At 40.2% G+C, this 12,699-nt stretch overlaps 1 protein-coding gene across 2 annotated transcripts in view; it reads left to right on the forward strand.

Annotated features, from left to right (window-relative positions):
* Positions 1-779: 779 nt before the first annotated feature.
* LOC307098912 (olfactory receptor 7E24-like) overlaps positions 780-12,699 on the forward strand; it is a gene marked incomplete at its 3' end in the record, with an annotated part of 280,559 nt that continues 268,639 nt past the window's right edge. Inside the window, exon 1 of one of the 2 annotated variants that reach the window (XM_079770049.1) lies at positions 780-936. In XM_079770049.1, the coding sequence (XP_079626175.1) occupies positions 865-936 (72 nt within the window). In that variant the 5' untranslated portion in view covers positions 780-864. Of the gene's footprint in view, positions 1,807-12,699 lie in introns of those variants that run through there. The other variant, XM_079770048.1, reaches the window with a different exon arrangement.

A 12,699-nucleotide genomic window follows, 5' to 3' on the forward strand; every position in this document is an offset into this window, starting at 1 on the left:
CCCTGTTTAAGGGGAGTATTGATTATTGATGGCCAGGCAAAACAGATTTGTTGTGATGTTAAGAACAGAAGTTCACATTTATCAGGTGTCCACTTGTATGTCACTAGAAAATTACATGCATCATCTCATTTACATCACTCATTAGTATTACAATGTAGAAAATATTTATGACTCCCATTATAGAGGGGAGGTACCTGCAGCTGAGAGAGATTAAAGAACTTCGTCAAGGTCACACATAGGAAGGTGATGGACCAAAATTCTATTCTAGGAAGTCTCACTCAAGATCCCATTTTCTGAATCACATTTCTGCACTGCTCTTTGGGAGAGTTATATATCAATGATCATTGTAATAAAAGGAATAGATTATTAGTAATACTAATAGCTATAATTTACTGAGATCCTATCGTGCACAAAGGCATTTTTAATACTCACAAAGGAGGTAATAGCAGTAACAACATTTTAAGATAAGGTACTTGAGAGTTAATTGTCTCATCAATGGGAAGCATCTAGGAATCCAGGAATTCATGTCTGTTATAAACCTATTTAAATGAAAGAAGTATGAAGATTACCAAAGAAAAGATGTTCAATGTCTTTAATTATTTTGGAAGGGTCATATCTTAGAAGTAATTGGTTTATGTCCATAGCTTAAAGTAGAATTAGAACCAGTAAGAGATAAAAAAAAAATTTCTATAAATTTAAAACAGGCTAAATGATTACATTTAAAATGAAAATGGCTACCATTTGTCTGAATGAATCATAGTCATTGGAAGGATGTCCTCACAAAGGTGACCACTAGCTGATGTTCCAGTTGGCAGTTCTCTAAACATTTATTTGGCCTCTTTCTCCAGCAGACACATCAGCTCCATGGAAGCAAGAAACCACACAGAAATATCAGAATTTCTGCTCCTGGGTCTCTCAGAGGATCCTGAACTACAGCCCTTCCTCTTTGGAGTGTTACTATCCATGTACCTGTTCACTATACTTGGGAACCTTCTCATCATCCTGGCCATCATCTCTGACTCCCATCTCCACTCCCCCATGTACTTCTTCCTCTCCAACCTGTCCTCTATTGACATCTGTTTCACCTCTACCATTATCCCGAAGATGCTGATGAACATCCAGACACAGAGCAAAGCCATCTCCTACATCGGCTGCTTCACTCAGGTGTATTTTTTTTTAATGATTTTTGCTGGAATGGATGGTTTCCTCCTGACTGTGATGGCCTATGATCGGTATGTGGCCATCTGCCACCCCCTGCACTACCTGGTCATCATGAACCCCCAGCTCTGTGTCTTCCTGGTTCTGTTGTGTTGGTTCATCATTTTCTGGGTCTCCCTTGCTCATATTCTACTGATGAGGCAGTTGTCCTTCTATGTAGGCACTGAACTTCCACATTTCTTCTGTGAACTGACTCAGATTCTCAAGGTGGCCTGCTCTGACACCCTCATCAATGACATCTTCTTGTATGTGACTACTGCCTTACTGGGCGTGTTTCCTTTTACTGGAATTCTCTTTTCTTACTCTAAGATTGTCTCCTCTTTAATGAGAATGTCCTTTGCAAGGGGAAAATATAAAGCATTTTCCACTTGTGGGTCTCACCTCTCTGTGGTCTCCTTGTTCTATGGGACAAGCCTGGGGGTCTACCTCAGTTCTGCTGTGACCCATTCTACCCGTTACAACTCAGTTGCCTCAGTCATGTACACCATAGTCACCCCCATGCTGAATCCCTTTATTTACAGCCTGAGGAACGAGGATGTGAAGGGGGCCTTGGGAAGGCTCTTTAGCCAAGGAGCCCCTTGCCTGTGATGGGCCACTGGCCTCAGAACTAAGTAAACATTGAAGTCCCCAAAGGCCAATGTCAAGGATTTCAATCTGATTCTTTTTCTTTCCTGAAACACAGGCTTCATTTCTTCTATTTTCAAAGCTCCTATGACTTTCTTTTTCTTTTCTTTTTAAATTTAATTTTCAATTACAGTTTACATTCGGTATTATTTTGTATTAGTTTCAGGTATACAGCATAGCAGTTAGGCAATTATATACTTTACAAAGTGTTTCCCCCCAATATTTCTAGTACCCACCTGGTATCACATATATTTATTGCTATGTTATTGACTATACTCCCTATGCTGTACTTTATATCCCATGAGTATTTTGTAGCTATTAATTTGTACTTCTTAATCCCATCACCTTTTTCACCCAGTACCCCAACTCCCTCTCTTCTGGCAAGCACTAGTCTGTTCTCAGAGTCTGTTTCTATTTTGTTGATTTGTTTATTTTGTTTCCCCTCAGTAACTCTTTTTGTCTTTTTTCCCCCTCTATTTGCAGCCCATTGAGTTTTATCTTTCTCACAGCCATTCCTGAGATTCCTAACATTAGATTTGAAGCACTTATATGAAGTGCTGACGTGGTCCCCGCCCCCCAAATTATCCTCTCAAATGTTGATATTCTTCACCTTAATTTGGTTGTGTGTTTATTTTTCTCTGGAAGAAATGGAACAAAAATCACACACTAAACATAAAAATTTCTTACCATATCAGGACTCTGCTTGTTGCTTTACATCAGTGATTTTAAACTGCAAAAAATTTTAAAACTTGCAATACCTGACTATTTAGTCAGAGGCACTGACCTTTTTCCCTTAGGTTGTCAAATTTAAAAAAGTGACAACTGCCCGGCTGGCATGGCTCAGTGGTTGAGCTTTGACCTATGAATCAGGAGGTCACAGTTCAATTCCCAGTCAGGGCACATGCCCAGGTTGTGGGCTCCATCCCCAGTAAGGGGTGTGCAGGAGGCAGCCAATCAATGATTATCTCACATCATTGGTGTTTCTGTCTCTCCCTCTCTCTTTCTCTCTGAAATAAAAGGATATATTTAAAAAAATGACAACAGCCAAAAACAATAGCTGTCCAGTGTGAATGAATAAAAATTATACCTGTTTTTTGACAGATCAGCAAGAAATACATTTTTGGTGTGCCACAGAATTTTAGTAATTAGTTTATGTGCCATAAGATGAAAAAGGTTGAAAATCGCAGCTTTACATGTATAATTTTATGTGGTCATGACAACATTTCTTTGCGCTACTTTATCTCATTTATTCCATTTTTCAGAGAAAGAGGTTGAGATTGAGAGGGACTCTAACCTGACACTGAACCCACAGTCCTGAGCTAGCACAACTTTCCTGTAACAGTGATGAGATTTTCAACTTTAAGAGTAGGAATCTAGATTTGAAAGCCAGTTTGTTCAGGTGATTCATTTTAATATATTGCATAGACCTGTGGTCGGCAAACTGCGGCTCACGAGCCACATGCGGCTCTTTGGCCCCTTGAGTGTGGCTCTTCCACAAAATACCACGGCCTGGGCGAGTCTATTTTGAAGAAGTAGCGTTAGAAGAAGTTTAAGTTTAAAAAATTTGGCTCTCAAAAGAAATTTTAATCGTTGTACTGTTGATATTTGGCTCTGTTGACTAATGAGTTTGCTGACCACTGACATAGACAACTCTTAGATGCTGCTCTATCTAGTCTTTGCCTTTTTTCTTCCTTCCTTTTTTCCTCCTCCTTTCTTCTTCACTCTCTGTTTTATTGTATCTTTATTTCACATCATTGTAGTTTTAAGATACCCCAAGATCCCAAAACATGTAATAATGAATACAATAGAATAAGACTTGTTGTGTCAAGTGGTTTATCTTTGGGGGAGGGTACTCTCTGGAGGTGCCATCAGGAATAGTAGCTACACGCTGTGGACTGTTGAGAAGAGTGTTGACAGAATTGTGTTTGCAGTGAAGGGTGAAGTAGTAAAATCTGTTAAAATTGGTCAGCACTGCTCCCATGTTTTCTGAGATCCTTTCAGTATTGGCATTGCACACCAGCCTGACTGCCATGGTCAGCACCAGGTGGAACTTACTTTTCCCAATACATAATGGCAGAAGTGACAGGGAATCATGCCCCGTCAGGGACAGCTCTTGATGGAGAGTCGTGGGGTATAACATTATCCTTCACACCTTAGCTGAGATAATTCTGAAGTTTGAATCTTGTGCCACTTTCCAGAATTTCCTTTCAGGATGAAAACTCAGCTTACTTGCCGTGGGAAATGACACACGGTAAATTTTATTGGATGTATTTTCTTCTCTGTATCACATCTCCTCTGCCTAACCCATGTTCCATGTCCCTTGCTCCTTCCCATAAAGCTGCTTGCACATGAATCCTTGGCTCAGCTGTGCATGGCACAACTGCACACAGGGGCTCAAACACTGCGAGGATTTCCTTTCAGATTATCAGCTTTATTTTCTTAGACTGGGAAACCGATGTTCTCACTACTCATGTCTGGTAGCTTCACTACTTAATAGAAACTAGATTTATTTAAGCTCCTATGTGTAAAAAAAAAATGCTGACTGACTACTTAATAGAAACTAGATTTATTTAAGCTCCTATGTGTAAAAAAAAAAAGTCTTCTTTCCACATTGGGCAATCTGTGGTGAGGAGTCAATGTTACTGGCAGCCCCTTCAGAACCACATTTTTACTCAACTTATCAAAGCTATTTTTACTGATCATTTACTATGTGTCAGTCATTATTTTAGGCTCAACGGCCACAGGATTAAGAGAATCAGGGGTATGGGAAGGAGCAGGCTGTCATATTAAAACCAATGGTCTTCATAAACCTCATTGAGAAAGTTACATTTGTGAAGATGGTGAATGATTTAGGTGAGTGCACATCTGGGGAAACAGTGCCCCAGGCAGAGGGTGAGGTTAATACCAAGACCCTGAGGTGGGAGGTTGCCTGGAGGCAATGTGGCTGCAGCAGAGCCAGTGAGGGGGAGCAGAGCAGCTCAGAGGAGGACAGGCATCAGGGGTCATCCTGTGAGGCTTTCTCTGCCACTGAAGGGCTTTTGCCTTCATTGCTCTGAGTGACTGGGGAGTCATTGCAGGGGTTTCTTTATTTTTTGTTAATCCTCACCTGAGAATATTTTTTCCTTGATTTTTAGAGTGTGGAAGGAAGGGAGAGAGGGTGGGAGGGAGGAGAGAGAGAGAGAGAGAGAGAGAGAGAGAGAGAGAGAGAGAGAGGAAAACGAGAGAAAATCATCGATGTGAGGGAGATACATCAATTGGTTGCCTCCTGCACACACACTACTGGGGCCAGGATTGCGCCTGCAACCCTGGTACCTGCCCTTGTCTAAGAATTGAACCCAAGACCCTTCAGTGTGCGGACCAACAGTGTGGTTTGAGCAGACACATGACATGATCGAACCTAGGATTTTAAAAATCATTATGGCTGCTGGGTTGAGCATGGATTACAGGGTGTGAGGCAGCCTACTTGGAGCTGACTTATACTATCCTGGCGTCATGTAGGTAGCTAGGACCAAGGTGGGGATAGTAGTGTAAGGGTTGAGAAGCAGTCAGTTAGGGTACATTTTAAAGGTAGAAGCAAGAGGATGTGGGTGTGAGAAAAAAGAGAGACGCCAAGAATGTCTCTAGGGTTTGAGGCCTGAACAACTGGAAGAATGGAATTGCATCCATTGAGACAGGGAGGGCTATGAGTGGAGCAAATTTGGAAGGAAAGGAAACATTAGAAGTTCAGGTTTTGAAATGTTCAAATTGAGATATTCCAAATTGAGAAATATAAGGTTTCCCTTATATTATTATAGCAGTCAAATTCATTAGATCCAAAGGTTAATATAGATTACCAGGAGATGGGAGGAAGGAGAACGGGGAGTTAGTATTTAATAGGTACCTGTTTTTGTTTGGGGAAGATGAAAAATATCTGGAAATGGATAGTCATGATGGTTGCACAACAATGTAAATGTACTTAAAGCCATGGAACCGTACACTTAAAAATAGTTAAAATGGTAAATTTTAGGTTATGTATATTGTGCCACAGTGAAAGTATGGAGATGTTTGTTTGACATTTCAGTAGAGTCTGCAGTTTGTGCTATGGTCTGTACTGAAGGTAAAAATTGGAGGGTTATAGACATATTTAGCTTTGAGGCCTGGAAGATGGTTGAGATCCTCAGAGGACCAAGTGTGAATATGCAAGACCTTGGACAGAACACGGGGGCACCCTGAGAGAGGAGGAACCTGCAAAAGAGACTGGGCAGGAGAACCCAGTGACTTAGCAGTAAGGTTGCTCTGAAATCTAAGTGGAGAGAGTTTATCAGTGAAGATAAATCTTCTCAAGGAGAGGTGTGAACTCTTTACGAGGCATATGTCCTTCCAGACAGAGCCAGAGTTGTGCACTGCAAATACAGAGACCATTTGGTCAGAGGAACCTTAGGTTTTGTTGAACATGTTTTATTCCCAATGCCATGGAAGTCGGGCAGAGCTCCAGGTGCTGTAAAAAAGCTTCCATAAACATTTTATAAAGCAACCTTTAGATTATTTCCCTAGTCTCCTCCAGTGACTACCACCTTTCCATAACCAGGAAGGACACAGACACATTGTTGACAGCCCAGGTGATCTTGTCTTTGCTTCTTATCTACTCTCATATGGAATGATTTATGCCAGTGGTCAGCAAACTCATTAGTCAACAGAGCCAAATATCAACAGTACAACGATTGAAATTTCTTTTGAGAGCCAAATTTTTTAAACTTAAAGTTCTTCTAACGCCACTTCTTCAAAATAGACTCGCCCAGGCTATGGTATTTTGTGGAAGAGCCACACTCAAGGGGCCAAAGAGCCGCATGTGGCTCGTGAGCCGCAGTTTGCCGACCATGGATTTATGCAAACCCCAGAAGTTCTGGATTTATTACTTGAGTCTAGTTATCTAAAATTTAGCTATCAGTGGGGCTGCTTCATAATGATATCTGGGAAAAAAATCAGTGTCCTTGAACGACATGGGTTTGAACTATGGGTGTCCATTTATATACAGATTAATACCTGTACTATTTTTAGTCTTTGGTTAGGAGTCTGTGGATGTGAAGAGCTGACTATATGCACTGATCTATACCATTTTATATAGGGAACTTGAGCATCCACGGATTTTTGATTGCACAGAGAGTTGGTGCCTATAACCCCTGCATTGCTCAAGGGTCAACTGTAATTATAAAGCAGTCTTTTTAGAAGACTGATCCATTCATTTTATACAATAAATATTTACTGAGAACCTACAATGTTTTAGGGACTAGGAACATGGTTGTGAAGTAGTCTCTGTTGTCATATAGCTTACTCTCCAGTGGAGTAAAAAGTAAATAAAGAGGTGAATCAATAAATAGAGTTCAATTGTGAAAGAAGCTATGGAAACAAATAAAGTAATATAAGGCAGGGAATCAAACAGATATCTCTATGAACACTCACTCATGTTTACAGCAGCAATACTGACAATAAATAAAAAGTGTAAACAACCCAAGTACCCATCAATGGGTGCATGGATAAAAATAAATGTGGTATGAACATAAAACAGAATACTATTTAGCCTTAAAAATGAAGGAAATTCTTACACATGTATAATGTAGATGAAAATATGCTAAGTAAAACAGGATAGTCCCAAAACGACAAATATTGTATAATTACACTTATATGAGGTACCAATAGCAGTGACATTCACAGAGATAAGAAATAGAGTGGTGATTGGCAGGGACTAGAAAAAGGGAGAAATTGGGGAGCACATGTTTAATGGGTAGTTTCAATTGGGAAGATGAAAAAATTCTGGAGATGGATGGTGGTGATGGTTGCACAACAAAGTGAATGTTCTTTTTTTAAAAAAATGTGTTTTTACCAAGTTCAGAGAGAGAAAGGGAAAGATAGAAACATTGATAGGCTGTCTCCTGCATGCCCTCTACTGGGGATCAAGCCCACAACCTGGGCCATGTGCCCTGACTGGGAATCAAACCAGCAACCTCCTGGTTCATGGGTCAACGCTCAACCACTGAACCACACTGGCTGGGCTGAATGTCCTTGATGTCAAACCAATAGAACTGTATGCCTAAATATGGTTAAAATATTTTATTTTATGTTATGTATATTTAATCACAATAAAAAAGATGCAATAGAACAAAATAACAGAGCAAGATTGTGAGATTTTTTCAGATAATACTTTCAATATTGTTATAAAATAAGACGATGGCTGGGATTTTTTAGATAAAAATTTTAACATTAGTTCTCAAGAATCTATTAGCATTTCTAATCCATGACAATAATGGCATTCTGGTCTATAAAATTATTTGTGAGTAGCTGTCTCATGTCCTGTGAGATTTTTAAGAGGTTCCTGTGGACTACCCACTAGATGCCAACTCTGTACTGTTACAACCAGAAACATCTCCAGACATTGCCAATTGTCCTGCAGGGGCAATCTCAGCCTGATTAAAAACCACTGGAAACAACTGCATGGGTGCCAGAGTTAATGGTGTAGCTTTTACAGTGATGGTAATAAAAGAAAAAGCAACATTTTAGGGAGGATAAAATGTCAGTTTAATTTTGAGTTGCGGGGTTTACAGGACCTATTATCTCAGAGGTCAATTATATTGGTCTGGTGTCCATCAGTCTGCATGGGTGGCAGTGTAAATAAAGTAATTGTATAGAATGAGAAGAAGTTGCTGCTTTGGGAATTGGCAGTTAGACAAGCTGATGCTTGGCTGAATCTTACCCAGGATTCTTCAATTCTCATTCTCCATTATTTTTTAATATATTTAATTGATTTTTTACAGAGAGGAAGAGAGAGGGATAGAGAGTTAGAAACATCGATGAGAGAGAAACATCGATCAGCTGCCTCCTGCACACCTCCTACTGGGGATGTGCCCGCAACCAAGGTACATGCCCTTGACCGGAATAAAACCTGGGACCCTTGAGTCTGCAGGCCGACGCTCTATCCACTGAGCCAAACCGGTTTCGGCAAGGATTCTTCAATTCTCAGTTATAGGGCCTCATTGGATATATGGTCTCATTGGAAACAATGCCATCACAATATTAGCCACCACCGTCATTCAATAATTATTTGTATAATTATTCCATCTCTTCTGAACGTTCTGGGGAATTTACACTATCACTTTTCCCTTCCCTATCCATTCCCCCCTCCCCCCCCAAAGTTTGCATGCAATATTATCATGTCTAATGTCATGGGAATCTTCTACATTCACCTATCTTTCAATGAAAATGAAACATTTTTTTTGGGTATTGTTCCAAATTTTTGGATATTTTGTCTATTAATGAGAAAACCACAGGCTTAAAATGGGGTCACTTGTGTTAAGACCTTGATAGTTAGATTAGCAGTAGTAAGGTAATCTGCATGATAAAGGCTCCTGCAGTTCCCTTCTCCCCAAAAAAGATGGCTTGGCTTAAAATACCTCCCCCCCTTTTTTTTTGCTAATGACTCATTTGCCCCATTTTCCTAATAAAAACCTCCACTTGTACAACTCTTCTGGTTGTTGGATGGGATGCTGGCTGATTCCATTATCACTCAATAAAGCCAATTAGTTCTTCAAATTTACTTGGTGGATTTAAACATAGGTCTATACTTTCCATTTCCACTCTCTTCAACTCATCTGGCATCTTTCTGCCACCATCACATTTGTTCTCCTTGAGGTCAGCAGTGATACCATGTACCCAAGAAATACTAAGGGATATTTTCAAAATGCTTGATTTTACAGTAGCAATGTCACTAATGAAATTGTCACTGCAATGTCTCTTTCTAGAAATAGGGACCTCTCTCATTCACTTCATTTTTTTTGCTATCTGATTCTGAGGGTCCATGGTCCTTGTAACATTTAACACATCCCGCAGGAAGAAATTCTTAACTTTGAAACCAACAAGAAAAGAATTGAGATGCTTTAAATTAAATTACAATGCTAGAGAAATGAGAGAAAAAGACAAAATAGTTAGCCTGTTAATAGCTGTGGGCTAGCTCTGACAAAAGGCTACCCACATTCCTGTCAGTCTGTTGGAACTTTAGATTAACTTCCATATGGCTAGTTCCACTATTAAACAAAAGAGAGAATAGCCAGGCACCATTGAACCCCAGGAGCCTCCACTTATCTATGCATGCACTTTCCAATCTGTTGCCCACAGCCAATCCAGAGGAGCGCACACTTCCTTGCTGATTCTGTGCCTATCCCACAACTGGCCTAGGACTAAAGTAGATTTATCCATTTTAGCATTTTACGTGTTGGCTCCCTCTCTAGATAAAGACTTACATTTTTTTGGTGAACTACTTGAGGGTAAGTTGTGTGGACCCTAAGAAAGAAGATACCTACTAAGATGGGCTCCTGGTGGCTTAACTGGGCTTAATTTTTTAAACAGAGCCTAGCAGCCATTTCTATATAGAGTCCTCTCATACAAACCACACTTTAGGGAGAAGCCTACATTAATCTGCCTGCCTCTGCACTGGACTGCCTTCCTGCACTATGTTTCTGCAAGCCAGCCCTCACAGAGTTCCTGGAGTCATATTTCAACCAATAGGACTGAGGTTTTCCCATGCAATAGGAGCTGTGCCGCCATATTCATTAACATCTTCACTGACCAATCAGAACAGCTCCCTTGTGACCAATCAGGACAATGCTTTTTAGACCAATCAAACTGCAAGGATTTGGAGTCCTCATTTGCATGAGGGCGGATCAATCAAGGACCAGGGTCAGGGACTTCTGTCTATGTAAGTCAACTGCTATCTGATTCTGAGGGTCCAGGGTCCTTGTAACATTCTGAGGGTCCTCTGCCTCTGGGAGCACACTTCCCCATTCCCCTGAAGACAAGACTGTTTCCCTTGCTGGAGCTAAAACTGGGAAAGTGTCTCACTGGAATAGAGCAGAGAATACCTGCACAGGGGCTGAGTGAGGTAGAATAGAGCAGGACAGAGCTGCCTAGCCAAAGAAGGACCTTGCCCCAGGGCCACCAGCCCCAGGGCCTCTTCATAGCCATGCTGTCCTGCTGCTTCATAATTGAGGTATAACAGTAGTAAGGTATTCCACAGCTGTGCTGTTTCACGATGGAGCTGTTTTGTCCTGAATAAATTTTCCTTCTTTGTTATACCCCAAACTGGGAATTCCTGTTGGCATAATGATACCAGCAACCATTGGTTGACCAGGAGATAAGGTTTGTAATGATACAGATTTAATAAACAGAGTAAGATTTATCTATCAGATAAATCTATTATACTTGATAATTACAGAATATAAATTGTTCTCAACTATACTTGAAGGATTGATAAAACCTGGCCACATAAGACATCTATCAATTGAGAGTGAAATCCGTTGTAATAGAATCTTCCTACAAGAGTGGTTTAATCCAGTTTGGAGCTTATTTTTTTTTTTCATGTTACATGAAGGCCAGAAATAAGCAACCCAGGGTTGGTACAGCTAAATACTATATTATGTCCTTGCTGTATAATCAGTAGCCTATGACTGCCATCCTTTTGGTTTATTTCCTAAGAAAGAAGGAGAGATAAGATAAATGGAAAATGGTAACGAGAAAATGCCAGATGAGATGCTCCCATTTCCATGGGTTTCTTTAAAACCCAGGAGCAGCTCTCACTCTTTCTCATTGGCCAGGACTGTGGGCTCATGGGCACTCATAGCTGCAAGGAAAGCTAGATGATTCCTTAACAAACTGTCCACACTGCCAACTTGAACACAATTGTAGTTCTGTTACTTTAAGGAAGGAAGAAAGCAATGAATATGGGACAGCAACTGGTTCTATCTGACACATTAGGCCACAAAGCAAATCAACAATTTTCTATCTGAATATGTGTCATTTAGAATCTATGTCACGAAGACGATATATTGAGTGCACAATGTAATTAAATTAGAAATCTATAAATCTATAAATCTATAACTAAAAGATAATTAAAATATGCAGAGTTTTCACATTAAAACACATTTCTAAATCTAAGAATCTTGTAGAGATCCAAGACATCTTGATGAGAATTGGTTCTAAATTACAATGAAAACATTATCTATCAAAACTTTTGTGATGTAAATCAAGGGAAATTTAGAATGCTACATTATATTTAATACTCGATTAATGAGTTGTCAAACTCTAAGGATGAAACACTCACTGATAAGACAACCACAGAACTGTAACACTTACAAGATTGCTCCCTGTATAAGGTGAGAGTTGTGCCTAAAGGCTTTCACCATTGGTCACAATGAGGTTTCTCGCCAGTGTGAGTTCTAGAGTGAGGAATGAGGTGTGAAGGACCACTTAAAGCTAGCCTGTAGACATTTAATTCTTAAAGTTTTGCCCAGTATGTATTCGCTTATGCATTATAAGGTTAGTGCTGGTGCTGAATGCTTTTCCACAATGAATACATTTATAGGGCTTTTCTCCTGTGTGAGTTCTCAGATGTACCCGCAGGCAAGAGGAATTCCTAAAGGCCTTCCCACATTCTTTACATTCATAGGTTTTCTCTCCAGTGTGCATTCTCTTGTGCACAATAAGGTAAGAGCCTGTGCTGAAGGATTTTCCACATTGATCACACTCATAAGGTTTCTCTCCAGTGTGAGAGCGTCGATGTTTCTTAAGGGATGACTGATCAATGAAGGCTTTCCCACAGTCGCTGCATTCATAGGGCTTCTCTCCAGTGTGGGTTCTCATATGTTTTTGGAGGGAGGAAGGAACAGTGAAAGCCTTGCCACATTCCTTACAGTCATAGGGTTTCTCTCCAGTGTGAGTTCTTTTGTGCACATTAAGATGAGAGCTCTGGCTGAAGAATTTTCCACAATGATTACATTCATAAGGCTTCTCTCCAGTGTGTGATCTCACATGTTTCTTAAGGGAAGAGTGAAA

This window comes from Cnephaeus nilssonii (assembly GCF_951640355.1).
Source record: "Cnephaeus nilssonii genome assembly, chromosome: 5".
NCBI lineage: Eukaryota > Metazoa > Chordata > Mammalia > Chiroptera > Vespertilionidae > Cnephaeus > Cnephaeus nilssonii.